Source organism: Aethalodelphis obliquidens, unplaced genomic scaffold (genome assembly GCF_003676395.1).
Source record: "Aethalodelphis obliquidens isolate GAN/ISIS:26980383/991018 unplaced genomic scaffold, ASM367639v1 scaffold2, whole genome shotgun sequence".
Classification (NCBI taxonomy): domain Eukaryota; kingdom Metazoa; phylum Chordata; class Mammalia; order Artiodactyla; family Delphinidae; genus Aethalodelphis; species Aethalodelphis obliquidens.
The window spans coordinates 53,827,117-53,847,427 of NW_020837946.1; the positions used below are offsets into that span (position 1 = coordinate 53,827,117).

General features: G+C 38.8%; 1 protein-coding gene across 1 annotated transcript in view; it reads left to right on the forward strand.

The window, feature by feature from the left end:
* The window catches only part of CCDC141 (coiled-coil domain containing 141), a 212,240-nt gene that overhangs the window by 76,217 nt on the left and 115,712 nt on the right, over positions 1-20,311 (forward strand). Inside the window, exon 6 of the mRNA XM_027126979.1 lies at positions 2,390-2,506. Coding sequence (XP_026982780.1) covers positions 2,390-2,506 — 117 coding nt within the window. The remainder of the gene's footprint in view (positions 1-2,389; positions 2,507-20,311) is intronic.

Genomic DNA, 20,311 nt, shown 5'->3' on the forward strand with positions numbered 1-20,311 from the left:
GCTCTTGATAAAATACTCTCTGGGGGTTCTGATATGCACATAATACATATCATTTAGTTCTAATTGGGATACCAGAAAGACAAACCATCCTCAAATAATTGTAAACAAATAAACACCGTACTTGAGATATGGGGACCGGCTAATATGTGTATTGTGCACAGATCACCAAACGTTCTGAAGAGAATGAGGCGTACTTCACATGAAAACTGCTACAGGGTCACCGTTATTCTTTTCTTTGCACTGACAGTAGCCTAAAATGCTGGTCAACAAAGATTTCCAATTAGCAGAAAGCTGGAGAAACCCCGTTGCTGCCTATTTTACTGCCTGTTCCATGCTGGAAAATGCTAAGTGTTGGTATAGACATTTGATCTCATAATCAGCTTTGTGATATCAGCCCTGTAATGGTAAAGGAGTGTATTATTCTCCGTAAACCCTAATGACTTCAGTGTAGTGTGTGTAGTGTGTGTGTGTGTGTGTGTGTGTGTGTTTGTGGTGTATGTTTATTTTTTAACATTTATCCATTAAGTTTGCCATCTTTTTTAAAATAAATTTATTTATCTTATTTTATTTATTTTTGGCTGCGTTGGGTCTTAGTTGCTGCGCGCGGGCTTCCTCTAGTTGTGAGCGGGGACTACTCTTCTTTGTGGTGCGCGGGCTTCTCATTACGGTGGCTTCTCTTGTTGTGGAGCACAGGCTCTAGTCGCACAGGGTTCAGTAGTTGTGGCACGTGGGCTCAGTAGTTGCGTCACGTGGACTCAGTAGTTGTGGCTCGCGGGCTCTAGAGCGCAGGCTGAGTAGTTGTGGTGCACAGGCTTAGTCGCTCCACGACATGTGGGATATTCCCAGACTAGGGCTCGAACCCATGTCCCCTGCATTGGCAGGTGGGTTCTTAACCACTGCACCTCCAGGGAAGCCCTGTGATGTATGTTTGCTGTGTGGAGCTTCAGGACTAACGTAGCTTTCTCTTTGGCCACCTGCTTCACATGTCTCTCCATGTTATAAGAATTCAGAGAAATCCTGAGGCTGTGACAGACAAGACAAGCTAGGCTGGAGAAAGACCTAGTGCATATCCTGGGCAGTGCCACCACTTTGAGTGGGCTGCCGGGATTCATTTTTCAGATGTGAAGTAATTTCCCCTGATGACCACAGACTTTAAGTTACCCAAGGATGGTAGCAGGGCACAGTGGAAAGAGCATGGACTTTGGAGTAATGTGGGTGTGGGGACAGATCCTGGCTCTACCACTTACTGTATGGCCCTGGATAAGCTGCTTAACCTCTCCTCATCTCTACAGTGTCGATATCATACTTGTTATAGAGTTGTTGAGAGAAAAAGAGATGATGCCCGAAAATCAGCTAGCAAACTGTTTAGCATGTAGTGGGGTTCTTACGAATCAGTAGCTATGATGTGATCATGAGAATAATGCTGTATAAGGTTTGAGAGTAAAACTCCAACTCTCTTTTCTTTAATTGGGATAAGGAATCTGCATCCAGGGGCCACATGTTATCAGTCTCACGTCAACTTACATCATCATTTTTAAAAGCACAGCTTCTTTCAAGTCTTTTGTTATTTGTTGTTTTAACACTGTGTAAGACACGTATTGTAAATCAAGTGAGTTATGCCCTTAGACATTTATAATGTCAATGGAATTTTAATAACTTCTCCATGTCATTTTCTGAATACAGATTTTCAGCAATTGCAACAAAATAAGTATTTTTGCATTGTCTTTTTTTTTTTTTTTTTTTGCGGTACGCCGGCCTCTCACTGCTGTGGCCTCTCCCGTTACGGAGCACAGGCTCCGGACGCGTAGGCTCAGCGGCCATGGCTCATGGGCCCAGCCGGTCCGTGGCATGTGGGATCTTCCCGGACCGGGGCACGAACCCGTGTCCCCTGCATCGGCAGGCGGAATCTCAACCACTGCGCCACCAGGGAAGCCCTGCATTGTCTTTTAATAGTAGAAACATAATTCTACATATGCTATTTAATATCTTCATGTGAGTCTATGTAACGACACTCAGATTCATAATCTTATATTCTAAAAGAATGCATGGTTTATAGGGGAATATAAATTTGGGAAATTATATTCCCAAAATTTGGGAATCTATTTTGGTTCTTCTTTGCTAGGAGATTTTGAATTATTTTCTTCATGCTATGTAATCCAATGAAATGATATATTGTTCTCATGATTTTAGGGTATTATTTTGTTTTTTCTCTTAAGCATGTAGAGATTGAAATTTTAAAAACCCTGATTATATTAACTTAACACATGAGTTTATATAAAAAGAAATTGAAGTAGCTTAAGTTTTGAAAGCTTAAGGAAGGATTTCTGGATTTTTACTCATTTATTCTAATCATTTGAAATTTGATCTGTCTGTGTTGCTTCTTACCTAGGTTACTTGTTGGTTTCAGAAAACCATAAGAGATTTACAGGAACAAAGTCTAGGTTCATCACTTTCAGACAATGAGGAACTAATTCGTAAGCATGAGGAACTGATAATAAAAGCAAAGGTAAGAGACACATTAAAAAAATAATTGAAAACTGCATGGACTTCTCTTGAATACACTTCTGTAGGTAATTTGGTGGAGTACTAAAAAACTCTCTTTGTATAGTTTGCTTGCTGTTCCCATTTATATTTCCCTAGTTCCTTAACTTGCTTCACATTCCTTAGTTTTGCAAAAAGTAATAACTACCAGCCAGGCAACAACTTGTAGGTGTGTGGATGTGCAAAATGGAACCATAAAATGCTGAGAGCTGGGGGAGCAAAGCAGACACACAGCAGTGCTCCTCTCGCCATTGTGTCTTGTTATTTGGAAATTGACTCATTTGTACATGTGGGGTCTATAAATATTTTCCAAAGTTCCTTACAGGTGCTCCATTTTTATCTGCAGAAAAATGAAAGTCCAGTTGTAGTAGATTGAGTGGGAACAGTGAATACTTTAATCAGTTTCAAGATTTAGAGAACTTTCTGTTGTTAATATCTTGGGTGGTTGATAGTTGTACGTACAGCTAGGTCATGAAGCTCAGGAAAACAGTGGGCCAACACTAACAGACAACGGTTGAACATAAGGAATACAAAGCAAATAAATATTTACATGTTTGGGAGGATGGGATTTGTAGTGGTGGGGGAAGGGGAGGCAGCAGGTTGCGTTTATCTAGACCGAAATCTCCTCATAGGGATCATGATGTTTTCATTTGCTGGTTTTTGCTTCTCTTTGAACACTACAGGATACATTGGTACTCACAGTGTATGGTTTGAATATTTGCCTGACTGATAAAGATTCGGTTACAAAAGACTATTATGGCTGATGATTTTTTAAATTCTTTAAAATGTTTCAGCATTTGGTTTATCTGTTTGAGAAATTAGTTTTTTTTTCATTGAAGTCATATAGCATTTTATTCTGTGCATGTGATACTCAAGTTTTATCAGTGAAAAGTCTATAAAAATTCCTAAATGCTAAGCACAAGAGATGACCTGAATTGCATAGGATGGTTGCTTCCTTAAAACATATAAATAAAAATGGTATATTCACATAACTTGGACATACTTTGGGCTTATATTTACTGTAACTGTGGATTTATTATGGTTTCTCACAGCCCTGAGGACAGTTTGGAGTAGAATATTTGTTAATGTATAACCGCAGTCTAGCTCATATCATAGTTTACAGTTTACCTTTGTAGCTCTGATGATGTGTATAAATAGAAAAACATAGATATTCTTTCCATCATTATTCCTATGTTGTACACCTAAGTGGTTTAAGAAATAAATTTTTAATAATACATATTTTATTATTAAAGTACATCATAGAAAATTTCATAACTATAAGAAAAATAATAGTGAATTCTTCAACCCAAAGATAATCATTATTAAGATAACTGGTATTAGTATTTCTGTGCACTCCCTTTTAGTCTTTCCATACACAACCCTAGAAACATAGCATTAGAGTCATGCTTTATTTCATTTACAACTTTATCATAAATATTTTCCTATGTAAACTAATATCCTTTAACTGCAGCATATTTCATTATATGGATAAATGTATATAACAGAGTTACACATTTTGGTTATATGTATAAGCTAAGCCATATGAATACCCAAGCAAATATTGTTTGAAAAGGGTATGAATTCCTGATAAACACCATTATATTTCAGACAAGATGACTACTTCCTTTCAGGGTCCTGAGCCACTCAGGAGCCAGTTACAGATCTCATACAGAAGCTGTGTATTGCCCCATGTACTCAGTAAGTAGTTTTGGGGCTGAATTGGTTTTGGAAACTGAGGCAGAGAAGCCTATTTTCCTATAGCATCTATAGCATCCTTGCAAATAAATTTATTTTCTAAAAAAAAAAATTGTATGTTTGCTTTGTTGGGAGTTCATGTTTTATTACTTCCCACGAAGCATTCTGTATGATATAAGATTTTCCTTCAACTATGGGCTGGCCTTTGGAACCCCTAATCTCAATAGCATCTTTAGAGATTATCAAATATTGAATATCTATTTAGAGATGAAAGTTCAAACATAACTTATTGATGAAAAGGTTTTTTAAGATAATTGTCATCAATTTGGGACACTAGATAGTCCAATGTCAAGATAACTGGTTATTCAAGGCAGCAGGGGTCCCTGAGTCACATGGGTTGAAAGAGACCCCATCAGTATAAATGCAGAAGAGGGAGTGACATTCTGTTCTGGGGTGATCCAGGTTGGCTTTCTAGAAGGGTGGGGTTTGAGCAGATGGATGGAGTATGAGTGGTTGGTTAGGCAAGGGTGATCATTCCTAAATAAGGTAGAATAAGAGAAAACAGTGATCAGACCAATTTGTCTGTGATGAGAGTTATAGGTCCTAGCAACGTTCAACCCAGAGACAAGAGACCAACGGGAGTTGTCTCAGAGGTCATACTTATCCACAGCCATTCCCTAGAGAAGAAATGATAACAGTGCATGGTCATTACAGGGAAGTAAACTTTGCAGGTTGGAAAATAGAAGAGAATTCTGAGGCCACAGAAGGTGGGCCTAAGTGACCTTAAAACTCCCTTTAAGTTTCAGTCTCATAAAAGAGACAGGATTTAGATTATAATAACTGATATGCTTGTTAAATTTAAAGCAGTGTGAGTGTGAAAAACACCTTTTCACAGATGGCTGAAATGATAGGACTAGATTGGGAAAATAGCAACATTTCTTAAATGTGGAGATAGTATCTTACTCATCTTGGTATTCCCAGCACCTAGGACAGTGCCTGGTATTAAAAAAAAGGCTGTTTGATTCATGTCTGTTTTTTAAATCCTCTTTCCAGAAGAAAGAAACATTCTTTTAGTGTCTTTCTGTGACTCTCTAGTGACTTTAGATAGTGATTTAACCTCCTTTTGCCTACCTAGCCATCCATTATATTTATTTATTTATTTTTAAATGTTTGGTTCTCAGTATAGAGTTACACAAACTCTTTAATTCATCCTAGATCTCCGGGTCAGCTATTCTCTTGGCTTATTTTATTATTTCCCCCTTCATTCTCTATCTTCCTCACATCCCCATTCTCACAGGCACCTACTCTAATGGGTTCAATATGTGTCTTTAGACATATTCCCATTCTTAAAATATATATGGAGTTACATGTTTTCAATTTGCATAGATGGTATTAAGGCATAGGTTTCATTGTGTTTCTTCCCACAACACTGGTTGCATCTAGTAGCTGTTTGTGATCTTAAGTAGTCGTTCGTGATCTTCACTATGGTAATTCCTAGATGCCGCATAACTTTGGAAAGTCCTATTACGTAGATATTGATGTCCTACTTCTATCCTTCATAATGTTAACAGCCTCCCATTTCTTTATCCCTTATAATACCTGGGCTTCTAGTCCACTGACTCTTCTATTTAGCCCTTCTGGTGAGTTCCTCACTTCAGCTATTACGTTTTTCATACCCCATTCCTCACACTGGTTCTTCCTCATAACTTTTTTCCTGCTTCATCTGTCTAACGTCCTTCGTTATATCCTAAGGTGTGCTTTATTCATATATTAAATTGTTGGTCTGTCCAGTGCATTAATTCTGATTTAGGTATTTCGGTGTGTTGCTTGTGCTCATCAGATGTTATTTTTCCCTGTGAGTTAATATTCCCTTGGATACCAGCAACTTCACTTGGTAAGGCATGGGAGGTGTGAAAGCCAGTTCTCTAACTTGTCCTCTTCTGGGTGAATTGGGGTCAAGGTGCGGGGAGGTGCCCCTGAGTGCTTCTGTTGTTAGAATTAGGGCTCCACCATTTCTGGTTTGCCCCTCTACCCCAGATACACACAAAGGAGGGGGACCCCTTGGAGAACCTCCCACTGATTGGAGTCTGGACCCTGCTTTGTTCCAAGACCCATTTCCCATACTCTTCCCAGCTCACTTGATGGAGAGTTGAAGAGGGCGCACTGAGAAACAGGTCAGGTTGCTTCCCTCTCATATATTAGCTGTCCACCTGGTCAGATTCCAGTGCTATCCTAATGTTGTTTCTCTCCTCTGGCTGGTACTGGGTTGGGGCTCCTATTTTCTTTCCTGAAAAGATACATTGACAAACAGTGACCAGGCAGATGGGGAAAGAAAGCAACACACCCAGAAAGTTATCCCCTAGCATATCTCCTGTCTAAGGCATCGACCTTATTCTGCTCCAGAAAGTCATGTGGCCCTGACACTGAGAGCTAACCACCTGTGGTCTCCTCAAGGAAGGTTCTCTTACCTATAAACTTTACCGTCACTTTGTTGGCCCTTGCAGGAAGGACAAGCTGCATAATTTGTGAGACCCAGTTTAAAATGGAAATATGGAGGCCTTTCTTTAAAAGGTATTGAGATTTCAATACAGCAACAGCAGAACCTTAAACCAAGCATGGGGACTTCTAAACAAATGTCGCTGTGATGATACAGATCACTTGCCCATGATGCGCGTCCTATTTACAATGTTAGGATTTTTGAAAGGACCTAGAAACCTTGCTTCAAACATTTTCCTTCACCATCTTTACTAACCTCTTCCTACCTGGATTAGCAAGTTTTCTAAAAATAAAGATTGCAATACTATCTCAGGTTATATCTACATAAGAAAAAACAGGTTTGAATTCCTGCTGTCGCTCACTTTGCAATCTTGGGTACACTTGACCTCTCTCAGCCTCACCTTCCTGACCTGTAAAGAGGAGTCATGAATAATTCAATTAGAAAATATTTGTGAAGGTGCCCACATTTTAGTAGTGCGTCCAAAAATGTTTCCTTTCCCATCCATGGTGTAAACATTCAAATAGTTTTTGTCTGTGGTTTTTCAACAATATCATTCCTTGTTCCTGGAGGAGGAATCCAATTTTAGATCTCCTTAAACAGGAAGCAGCATATTACACTTTTTTTTTTTTTTTTTTTTGAGTATGGGTATGAGGAGAGGAAGGGGGATTGTTTCTTTCAAAGAAGTTTTAAAGTAGAAATAAGGCCTCAAGCTGGGGATTCATTAGTGGGACACATATAAATAATCTGGTAACATAGAGAAGGTAAGCTAAGTCCAATGGTAGCAAGCTGTTCTGTATTGCTTGTTAGTCTACAGTAAATTATTGCTAAATAATCTTTGAAAATTCCTCTCTCATTTCTTACTGGAACGCATTCAAATAAATATGGCAACTTTTATATCTCTTAATAATTGTGATACCTTATTCAGAATGTGTTGAAAGAACTGAACTAAAAGATTTTTTAATACAGCCTTTAAGTATGAGTAATTTTGTATTAAATTATACTTTCTTTACTGAATATGAAAAAATATTTTCCTCTTACATACGTAACAGTTAAAGAAATAATAGACATGGATGATTATAAGCGACCCTTCGGTTAAGAATCTTAAATACTCTTAGATTTTATCCTGTATCAATTTGATGCTCCAAGGCTTGAATTCAAAGTCTGTAGTTCAGGGCTTCCCCGGTGGCGCAGTGGTTGAGAGTCCGTCTGCTGATGCAGGGGACACGGGTTCGTGCCCCGGTCTGGGAGGATCCCACATGCCGCATAGCGGCTGGGCCCGTGAGCCATGGCCGCTGGGCCTGCGCGTCCAGAGCCTGTGCTCCACAACGGGAGAGGCCACAACAGTGAGAGGCCTGCGTACGGCAAAAAAAAAAAAAAAAAAAAAGTTTGGAGTTCAGAGTTGGTTGTAGGGTATATTAAAATATGTTAACAAACGCTTCCTTATTATCTCCTTTGAGGAGACATAATCATTCCTTCTTCTGCACATCAGAAATAGTGTCTATCGAAGAACTGCCTTCAGGAGTGAACCTTTACTTCTGTTGGGAGGAAAACTTTTCCTCTTCCGATCTGGTTCCAGTGATTGGGGCCCTGCAAATTAACTGACAATAGACAGGTTAACAGGAGTAACGACAAGGTTTATTTTCACACAGTATACGTGGGCAGTCCCAGTAATGGACGACTCATGGAATAGCCCAAAGTAAAGTCTTACAAAGATCAATTCAACAAAAGAAAAGTTTTTAGGGCTTCAGTGGGAGAGTATGGAAGGTTTTATTGGGCTTCTTGATGATAAAGGAATGAGCAGTCTGTCTTCTTCCTGGCTGGAGGTTTCCCAGTGGGAAGGTATATGGCAGTTGAATTTATACTTCCTGATGCCAAGTATCAATCTTCTTTAAATCAGGAAACTCCCCGGGAAGAGGTCAATGGCAACTGTATTTTCAGGAGGCTCCACTTAAGTGTAGGTAGTATTTCTTTCCGTGGCTGCTAATTGTTTAGCTGTTTTCAGTTTAAAGTAATTTTCATACCACCATGGTGGACTATAAATCCCCACACTTCTGTAGTGTCAACTCTTGCTTCAGTTCAGGCCCTTTACAGTTGGTACACACAAGACTCGCACAGGGGCTTTGACAAAAATACTGACATCTGGATCTCATGACCAGAGATTTTATGTAGTTTGTTTGGGGAATCAGGATTAAAAAAAATTCACTGCCAATCTTAAGATATTGATATTTTCATCAAAATGGAATCCAGATTTCCTGTTCCTTCTAAAAAATGGAAGACCTGGCATTGTCAGGCTCATCTTTCCTTATAGACATTGCAGCTCTTGGCTGGAGCCTAGCAATAGCTATTTCCTTGAGAAAAGGCATGTGTACTTCGGTTTGCCACAGTCCCCACCGTTCCTCATTGCCTCCTCTTTCACCTTTGCTTCACTCATTTACATTACGTGCCTGTCCCCTGTAAGCATTTGGGTTTGAGACCTGATGATCAGTGAGGTGCAATTTAAGTGGAGTAGTAGCTTAAACTGATTTGCATTTTAGAAGATTACCTTGGAAAAAATGTGAATGATAAGAATGGGAAGAAGTGATATTGAAGACAGAATAATCTTTTAGAAAACTGCTGAAGTTTGAATGAGAGTAACTTTAGATGGGGCATGATATCTTTTGAGATGGAGGTTATTAATGCCCATTTAAAAGGCTTAAAGGCGACATAAAGACTTATTCAAGTTGTGGCTCCCAGACAGCAGTATCTGGAAGTCATTAGAAGTGCAGAATCTCAGACTCCACCCACCAAACCTATTGGGTCAGAATCTGCATTTTAACAAATTTCTCTCAGAAGATTTGTATGGACACAAAAGTTTAAGAGACACTGACTTAGAGGATTTTCCCATATATTTCATTTATGTCCATATTCTCCTTAATTTTCATAGATGGCTATGTATTTTTTGTAAACTCCTTGATTAACAAATAATCTTTGAAGTTCTGCCAGAGAAACAAACTGAAAATAGTGTAAAGAAACATCATCTTCAATGTTTTACTATAGTAGAATTCACATTCCTCAGCTTCAAGATTAAAATAATCTTCCGTGATTCATCATCTAATCCGATTTTCCAAGTCATTGAAAATATTTTCCAGTTGTTGCTGAGTGATTTCATAAATTGGATTTGTGACCTTAGCCTCAGGTTCCTTTAAATAATATTATTTGGAGATCTTACAAAAATACCAATGCTTAGGTCCCAAGCAAACTTTATTCAGAGGAAAAAGTCAAGTTTAAAGTTACAAAATATTTATAACTATGAGATAAGGAAGTAGAAGAGTCTCTTGCAAGCTTATTTGAATAATTTAAATGCATAATTATCATCAACAGAACCACTACAGGAATGTGGCTCTTTAAAAATGTGTTTATTGTTTGATTTTTCTGATTACATAATACATTCTCATTTTGGAAAAATTAGAAAATACGTAAAACTAAAGAAAATTAAAATCACCCATAGTGCATGGGTGTATATGAAAATGAGAAGGAAATATAAAACATACAAAAAATTGAGTATTCCAAACCTGTGTGTGTATGTATACACTGTATGTGTGTGTTTATGTACAAAGTTGTGTATGTGTTGTTTTGCAGTGTAATTTTTCCAATTAGCATTATGTCATAAGCATTTCTCCATTCAAATGCATATTTTAAATATGTTTTCTTAATGATTACATGTTATTAAGCTGTGTAGATATATCATACATTATTTGAGGCAGCAATACATAGTATCTCAGAATATGGCAGTGGAATGAATGGTACACTTCCAGTGCCTAGAGTTAAATCCTAGCATCTCTGCTTACTTCTGATGTACGCTTGGGCAAATTTCTTGTATATCTGAGCCTAGGTTCCCCGTTTTGTGAAAGAAGGTAATAATTGTACCTAATTCATGCAGTCATTGTGAGGATTAGTTGTATTCTCATGCAGTACACAATTAGCACAATGCCTCATACAAGCACAATATAATACTTTTTTTTTAATGATGGTAAAATAAGCATAACATAAAATCTAACTTTAGTGACATTTAGTAAATTCACAATGTTGTAGTTCCAGAACATTTCCATGACCCTAAAAAGGGACACCATACCCATTAAACAGTCAATTTATTCCTCTCTCTCTCTGCCTCTGACAATCATTAATCAACTTTCCATGGATTTACTTATTCTGGGTATGTCATAAATGGAATCATATGAGTGGCCTTTTGTGTGTGATTTCTTTCAGTTAGCATGTTTTCAGGGTTCGTCCATGTTGTAGCCTGTATTGGTACATTATTGCTTTTTACTGATGCATGATATTCCACTGTATAAATATACTACATTTTGTTTATCCACCCATCAGTTGATGGACATTTGGGTTGCTCCCACCTTTTGGCCATTGTGAATAACGCTGCTATGAACATTCACATAGAAGTTTTTGTTTGAATACCTGCATTAAGTTCTTTTGAGTATATCCCTAGGAGTGAAATTGCTGGGTCATATGATATTTCTACATTTAATTTAATGAGGAGTCACTATACTGTTTTTCACAGTAGCTGCACCATTTCGTGCTCCCACCAGCAATGTACAATGCTTTCAATTTCTCCACATCCTCGCTAAAACTTACTTTTTGTGTTTGTTCTTATATTAAAAAAAATTTTTTTTCTAGCCATCCTAGTGTGTGTGTAAAGTACTATCAGTTGTAGTATTTTATTTGCATTTCCGTAATAGCTAATAACTTGTGATGTTGAAGATCTTTTCATGGCCATTTGAATATATTTTTTAAGAAATGTCTATTCAGCCCCTTTGCCTGTAGTGTCCTTTGATGAACACAAGTTTTTAATTTTGATGAAGTCCAATTTATTTATTTTAAATTTTCTTGTTTTTGCTTTTGATGTCAAAGCTATGAAACCATTGCTAAATCCAAGGTCATGAAGATTTATTCCTGTGGTTCTTCTAAGAATTTTGTGGCTTTAGCTCTTACATTTAGGTTTTGCTCCATTTTTTTTAATTAACTTTTTTTAAAATCAATTTTATTTATTTATTTATGGCTGTGTTGGGTCTTCATTGCTGTGCGCGGGCTTTCTCTAGTTGCGGCGAGCGGGGGCTTCTCATTGCGATGGCTTCTCTTGTTGTGGAGCACGGGCTCTAGGTGCACGGGCTTCAGTAGTTGCAGCATGTGGGCTCAGCAGTTGTGGCTCATGGTTCTAGAGCACAGGCTCAGTAGTTGTGGTGCATGGGCCTAGTTGCTCCGTGGCATGTGAGATCTTCCTGGACCAGGGCTCGAACCCATGTCCCCTGCATTGGCAGGCGGATTCTTAACCACTGCACCACCAGGGAAGCCCTGCTCCATTTTGAGTTAATTTTTGTGTATGGTATGAAGTAAGGGTCATCCTTCACATATGGGTATCTGGTTACCCTAGCACAATTTGTTGAAGAGACTATTCTTTCCCCATTGAATGGTCTTGGCACCCTTATTGAGACTAATTGATCACAGATGTATAGGTTTATTTCTGAACTCTCACTTCTATTCCATTGACCTATATGTCCGTCCTTATGCCAGTATCACACTGTTTTGATTACTGTAGTTTTTGTAGAAAGTTTTAAAATCAGAAACTGTGAGCTCTCTAACTTTGTTCTTTTCCAAGATTGTTTTGGCTATTCAGGATTCCCTTGCAGTTCAAAACGTTAGGATCAGCTTTGCCATTTTTTTAAAAAAAGGCCATTGAGTTCTGATAGGAATTGCATTGTATTTGTAGATGACTTTGGGAGTATTGCCTTCTTAACAATATTAGGTTTCCCGATCCAGGATCACAGGATGTCTTTCCAGTTATTTAGGTCTTCTTTATTTTTTTCAACAATGTTTTATAATTTTCAGTATATGGGTCTTGAACCCCCTTGGTTAAATTTATTCTAAAGTATTTTATTCTTTTTGGTGCTATTGTAAACGAAATTGTTTTTTCTTAATTTCCTTTTAAGATTATTCATTTCTAGTCTATAGAGGCACAACTGACTTTTGTGCATCGATCGTGTGTCCTGAAACTCTGCTGAATTAATTTATTAGCTCTAATAGTTTTTTAAGGATTCCCTATGTATAAGATCATACCATCTGCAAATTTCCCCTTCCATAATCATTTTTCTCTTATTCATCTATCTGATTGTAAAAAGCCATTCTTTCAGTGTATTGTAGACCAGATCTTCTCAAACTATAGTGTACTCATGAATTACCCGGGGACCTTAAAATGCAGATTCTGATTCACCAGGTCTGGAGTGGGGCTTGAGTATCTGCATTTCTAACAAACTCCAATGTAACATTGATACTGTTGGTCTCTGGATCACCCTTTGGGTAGCAAAGGTTACGGAGGAAAGAACTGCAGAAGAATGAAAGAGAGTTTAAGTGATGGAGTTGAAATATTGGGTCATTGTAAGAACTTGGAAGGTTTAAGTCTAAATAAATCTTTGAGTCTCTTAAGGTGTAGACATGATTGTCTGAGCTTAGAACTTGATTTATTTTTGTTGCTTGTATTTATTAGTCAGGTAATTGAAGATCAAAAGACAAGTGTTTAAATTGTTCAGTTGTTCCTTTTTTTGAAATAGAAATATTTCCACAGGAATAGCACATACATGAACTATTTAGTACAAAAGGAGCTACTTGTAGGTCTCTTGGGTGGTTCAGGAAGTGTGTAGCAATATCTAGAGTTTGTATAATTATAGTTCCCAGGTTGTCCAAATATTTTCAAAGTATTTCACAATCATTGTTGAGTGATTTTCTTTTCATTTCAGTATGTATTAACCTGTATAAAGAAGCTGACTATTCTGATATTTGAACTTCCATTACATCCCCAAATTCCTTCACTGAAGGTATGCGAAAAAATGGCAAAACCACTTTAAAACATATTGCTTCAGTAAATCAGCTCACAGCATCTCTAAGGAAAATCTACAAAATGAAGCAGAGTTTGTTACTTTTATAATGTTTCATCCAATTTAAAAAATAAAATGAGGTCTGAATCTGAAATGTCTCAAGGCAGAAATTAACTGAGTCTCTAAACAGTAGAGACATCTGCATTAGTGCATTTCAAATCCTCTGTCTTCATTTTAACAAATAATTTGTTTTACTTGTCTGATTTTTTAATGAACTTCCCAATTAAAAGCAGATGTCATTTTTCACAGAACATAAATTATAAACAATTTTATTACTAGCAGGCAAAACATGTCTAAATAGTATTGAATTTGCCTGCAAGCATTGGGAAGAATCAGTAAAATGATGGAATTTCTCACTTGGTAACCCTACTTCCGCCTTAACTTATGGGTTAATTTAAAGCTTAGTGAACCATATGCTTTCATTTCCAAGAGAAATTTAACTGAGAGAGTCTCTCAGAATGTTTATGCTCATCTAAGAAGGGGATGAGTTCAGAAAATCTACCTGCTGTCACCTGCTTATGAAACCTTCACCAGCTCGTTAAGTTTAAATGCTTAGAAAAATTTTTTCTTTTTAGTTATGACTTTTATAAAAATTCTTCATATATATTCTTTCCTTTTCTTTTTCCTAATACTCCTCTTCCTTTTCCTGCTTCTCCTCCTTCTTGTCATTTGTCAGCCCTTAAATAAAAATTCCCACAAAGCATGGCTTCTTATAGTTGCTATCACAACTCAAGGTAATATTACTATGATAATAATAATAGTGAAGTTGAGTCTTTGAGGTGGACACCTAAAAAGACATTTTCTTATGTCTTAATCCAGTCACACCTTAAATCCCTACAACCTTCCTGTGCTACTCTTTAGCGTCCACTTGGTGGCATTCAGTGCAGTGGCCTTAGATGTCTGTGACATTCATTACTCCAAAGGCCTTTACTTCAGTTTCCCACTCCTGTGGCCACACTTGTGTCCATGGTATCACCCAAAAGTGCTCTCATTCCCACCCCCCTTTCCTTTCACCTTTTCCTGGTTTCCCTCCTTGTACGATTCAGCATGGACCAAGGCTATTTGTGAGTAAACTCAATCACCCATTGTCTCTGTTTCTTCCTACTTCTCAAAGAAGATGAAACAATTAGCACACTTTTTCTGATTAGATCTATTTAAAAAGCAAATGATCTATTATCAATTAGCCTTACAAATTCTTTTCTTTATCAGCCATTAATTCCCTATTTTGTCCCCATAACAACCAGTACAAAACTTTCAGGCTCTTTTAAAATTCTCAACCAGGCTTTAACCTAACTTCACAGTCACTTAGTCATTCAAAGCGAAATCACTTGACTCTTCTTCTCTGTCCTTTTTTGTCTCTTTTTCACTTTTCTTCTCCCAGTGTGTTTCCCATTCCCCTCTGTTCCAAATTTAAGCTTTCATCCATTCTTCTAAGTCCTACCTTTTCCATCTCTTCATTTTGTATCTCTCTTCATTATTTTTTTAATAAATTTATTTAGTTAGTTATGTATTTATTTATTTTTGGCTGCATTGGGTCTTCGTTGCTGCACGCGGGCTTTCTCTAGTTGTGGTGAGTGGGGGCTACTTTTCGTTGTGGTGCACGGGCTTCTCATTGCGGTGGCTTCTCTTGTGGAGCATGGGCTCTAGGTGCGTGGGCTTCAGTAGTTGTGGCACGCGGGCTCAGTAGTTGTGGCTCACGGGCTCTAGAGCACAGGCTCAGTTGTAGCACACGGACTTAGCTGCTCCGCAGCATGTGGGATCTTCCCGGACCAGGGATCAAACCCATGTCCCCTGCATTGGCAGGCGATTCTTAACCACTGCGCCACCAGGGAAGCCCCTCTCTCTTCATTCTTAATACCTCATTTAGTCTCTCATAAAATAGAAAACATAAACATTGCTTCTCAACCCTTAAGACACTATTCTACCTTTTTCATGACTAACAGGTTGAATTGTGTCTACCAACATTTATATGTTAAAGTCCTAACCCCCAGTGTCTCAGAATGTGATCTTATTTGGAAATAGTGTTATTGCAGATGTAAGTAGTTGAGATGGGGTCATCAGAGTGTACCCTAATTCAGTATGACTTATAAAAAGGAGAAATTTGAACACAGAGGCAGACACCCATAGAGGGAAGATGATGTGAAGAGACAAAGGGAGAAGACAGCCATCTACACAGCCAAGAGAGGTGCTTGGAACAGGTTATATCCTCACAGCCCCAAGAAGGAACCAACACTGTTGATACCTTGATTTTAGACTTCTAAAATCTAAATCAGAGGACTGTGAGAGGATAAATTTCTCTTGTTCAGGCCACTGACTTTGTTGTATAGATGTCCCTCAGTATCCTTGGGGCATTGGTTCTTCCAAGACCCACACAGATACGAGAATCTGTGGATGCTCAAGTCTCATAGTCAGCCTTCCATATCCATGGTTTCCCCTTCCACAGAGTCAACCAACCACAAATCATAAACATAGTAGTATATGTATTAAAAAAAAACCTGTGTTTAAGTGGACCCTTGCAGTTCAAACCCATGTTGTTCAAGGGTCAACTGTACTTTGTTACAAGAACCCTAGGAAATGAATACAACTACTTCATTTTCTGCCTCCCTGGCCTCCCCACCCACTAATCCTTTACCTGCATTAGGAGAAGCTGCTCTTTCTCAAGTAACAGATGACTTGAAGCTCTCTGTGCACTTGGCCTCTGAGACACCACCTTCTCTGGTTCTCCCATCTGTCTGATGTTTCCTGGCTCCTTCTAAATCTCTTTCAATGTCATCTCTTCCTCCAGTCTCCCTTTACATGAAATGCTTAACCTTTGGCTCTTTTCTCTTCTCATTTCATACTTTGCTCATGTGGAGTTATCCAATCCCACAGTGATAATATAGGTTTTATCTTAATGATTTCTAGATCTAAAGATCTCCAACTCTTAACATCTCTTGTCAACTCCAGTCTTCTTTTTAGAAGTTCCTGTGGAAGATTGACTTATAGATTTCTTACCAGCACTTTAACTCAACTAAAATTATTATTTTCTCCTCCAAACCTTCCCCCATTTTTCTTTCTTGGCTAAAGAAATTGCAGCCCTTCAGTCACCCAGATTAGAGACCTCAAAGTCACATTATTCTTCCTCTCCCCTCACTTCAGATCATCTCTCAAATTTAGTCAATTCTTACCTCTATCTCCTTCTTGCCTTCTCATCCCAGGCCTACTACTTTAGTTTCTCAGAATCTTTCACTAGGTCCACTACAATTACATTGTGTAGTACTATGAATCTGAGCCTACAAACTATAATATTTGTATGAAATATTGCTGGCTTGTTTAAAAAACTGCTTTTTAGTCAACTTAAGCCTGATTCTGAGCTCCCATCATATGACTGGCGACACATTCAATCTGTCATTGTTGGAGCCCCTTTCCAGGGTTCTGTGAATGTGCCTGGGTCCATATAGCACCACAGCACTGGGGAAGCCACTGTGGACATCAATTCACTTGGCTTCCCTCTGAGGCAATCACTGTCTCAGCCTGTATGGAGGCCGCAGTTTCAGTGGCTCTGCTGCTTCTGTGCCTGTTTGAGGTGCCAGGCTGGTCTGACTTCCAGTCTCCCTGGAGGGAATACACAGCCGTCCCCAGGGAAGCCGTGCGTGTCTTCATGGCACTGCCCTGAGAGGACCCTGCATCTCCTCCACACGCCTCACCTCACATCCAGGCTTCTCTCCGGCACCGGCCAGATCTCCCTGTCTTCGTATGGCCCTCACCTTTATCTCCTTGTCATCTACCACATCTCTCATAATGTCTTTATTGGACTTAGTCTTTTTACAAAAGGCAGGAGGGAAAATGACTTGCAGATAAGTTCTGCTTTTGGTCTTAATATAAACTTCAGTAAGGCAAGAGGGGCATAGAAAATAATTGACTTTCTTCTTGAAACAGGGCAGATAGGACAATATAGGAAGAACACAATAAATTATCCTGCCACACGCCTAACTGGCATCTGGGCCTCCTGTCTTTCTGTTTTGCAGTTAATCATTTATGACGTCATCAAAGTTACCTTTGGACAAGCTGAGACTAGGCCAGTTTTTTCTCAAGCATCTCCTAAAATGCCCTTTGGATACAAAATAAAATACAGACTCTTGTGACTTTTAAAGCCCCCCGTGACCTGCCCTTTGCCTGCCCCCAAGCCTGTACGTCTCTGTGAATCTAAGCTTCCTTGGTCTGCTTATCAGTCCCATGCATACCACAGACTTTCTCACCTCTGAGACTTGGGTTAGTTGGACCCCTCACAGAGAATCTCTTTTCCCCTATTTTCTTCCTCTTCTTTTTCAAAGTTAGTTGCTAATTATAATCTTAGAGTTGACATGGGAAGAATAAAGCTAAAAAGCAGGCAAGCCTGAGGTCACAATTTGGTTACCAAGGAGGAGGGAGGAGTAGAAGTCAGGGCAAAGTGTTAGCAACTGAGGCAGAAAATCTAAGCAGAAACAGAAGCCGTGGACAGAATTTGGTATGTAGTTCAAGATTGGACCCGACAGAAACTGGCTAAGAAGCAAGACAAAGCACCCACATTCAGGATGTCTGGATAATATTTTGAGGTCAGTACATTGGGCAGAGAGGGTCTGTCTAAAGCTCTGTGTATCTACTTCAGCCTAGGGAGTGATTTTAGTTGATGATCTATAGGCTCAGCGTTGGTCCAGATTCCTTCTCTGAAATGGTTGTTGATCTCTCCAGTACTTGTCTTTCCCTTCTTAGAGTGTTGCTTATTGCTCAGTTAAAGCAATTAATGCCTTCCTAGCATTTCAGTCATTCACATGTCTGATTTCCCCACAGCTGTGAAATTCTAAAAAACAAGGGCCATGATGTATTCATTTCTGGATTCCCCGTAACACCCAGTAGATGGGTCTGGGACATGAGTTAAATGCAGCTAGTGTTAATTGGGTCAGTGGATGACTCCACTGGACAGGAACCTGGCAGCAAAATGTTACCCTGAGTCAGCCCTGGCTGGACTTCTAAACTGCTGTTCATAAGTGACATTCAGTTTGGCTAGGAAGTCATGCGTCTCTCTGTCTACTGCATGGTCATCATCGAGACTACACACTAAACACAGTTCTATGGGAACTCTCTGGATTCTGAGGCAACAGAGAAATAATGGGCAAAATTTCGTTATGGTGGACGCAATGCTGAAGTTCTCAAGTGTTAAGAGGAAAGCAATCTATTCACACTAATGTGTGAATGTCTGCCAACTTCTTAACCATCCTTGACTTCTGTTTTTCTTTTTTCTTTTCTTTTCCACCACCCCACCGCCGATTTTTGGAAGTGAAAGTTTTATTAACCCAAACACAAGAATGCAATTTCAGGTAATGTTGAAAAGTAAAGTGATCTGCAGAGTGGCCAAAGCCAACACTGCCTCTGAGTTGCACCTGCTGTTAAGGATAAAGCACCACGGTACTTTCTCTTCTGAAGCTGCACAGTTGCACACTCCCATGATGGTAACAGGGTGTTGACGGGGAGTACAGGCACAGAAAGGGTGATGCAGGCTGTTTGGATTCTTTGTAAAGCTGGTAGTTGTATACAGGGATTCCCTGCATCATGAATCCAGAGATTTAAACTTTTTCTTTTTTCAGTTTTATTGAGGTATAATTGACACAAAATTGTAAGCTATTTGGAGTGTTTATCATAATGGTTTCATATATGTATATGTTGTGAAAGGATTTCCCTCCATCTAGTTAATTAACACATCTATTACCTCACATAGTTATCTTTGTGGATATGTAAATTTCAGTTATATAGTACAGTGTATTCCCTTAGTAATTTCAATTATATAGTACAGCGTTAACTCTAATCACCACGTTTTACATTAGATCCTCAGAACTTATTCATCTCATAGATGAAAGTTTTTACTCTCCAACCAATGTCTCCTTATTTCCTCCACCCCCCAGTCCCTGGCAATCACTTTTCTACTCTGTTTCTATGAGTTTGACTTTTTTAGACTCCACATCTAAGTGATGAAGAGACTTAAAGTTTTTTCTTCACATATTCAGTAAGCCCCTGAGAACCCAGACTGAGAAAGACAAAAAGGAACTGCTCACAAGGGGGCTTTTAGGGGGTAATCAGAAAAGGTTAGACACATCTCACTTTGTATGAGTTATCACAAGAAACAGTAAAGGGAAATTGTTTGATGTCACCAGTATGTTTTACCCGAACCCTCACATTTTGAAAAGTACTGTCACTTCTTACCTATCACTATGCAGTACTTTTGAAAACTGAGTGTGTTGAATATGTTACTGGCTTGACACCATTTCTTTGAGACACTCCTACTACCTGGGATTGAGGTGCAGCATCACCTCATGGTAGCTGGCTTTTGTAGTCATTTTGCTTCTGCATTCCAGAAACAAGAAGAACCACTGGCTGTGTATGTTACACGCATGTCTGTGCATTTAAAAATGTATTTGAAACTCCTGGGTATTTAGTTTCTTCTTGCTACTTTAGCTTTGGGATCTTATTTTCCTTATAGGCAACTTGAAGCCTTTATTCTTCATAGTGCTTTAAATAGACTGTTCCAGTCTAAAAGGCTTAGGGCATATTTGGGAGGAATCTGTGAGAGTGTTTGCTAATGGAATGTCAGTTTGTGAGTGTGTGTGAGTGTGAGTGTGAGTGTGTGTGTGTGTGTGTGTGTGTG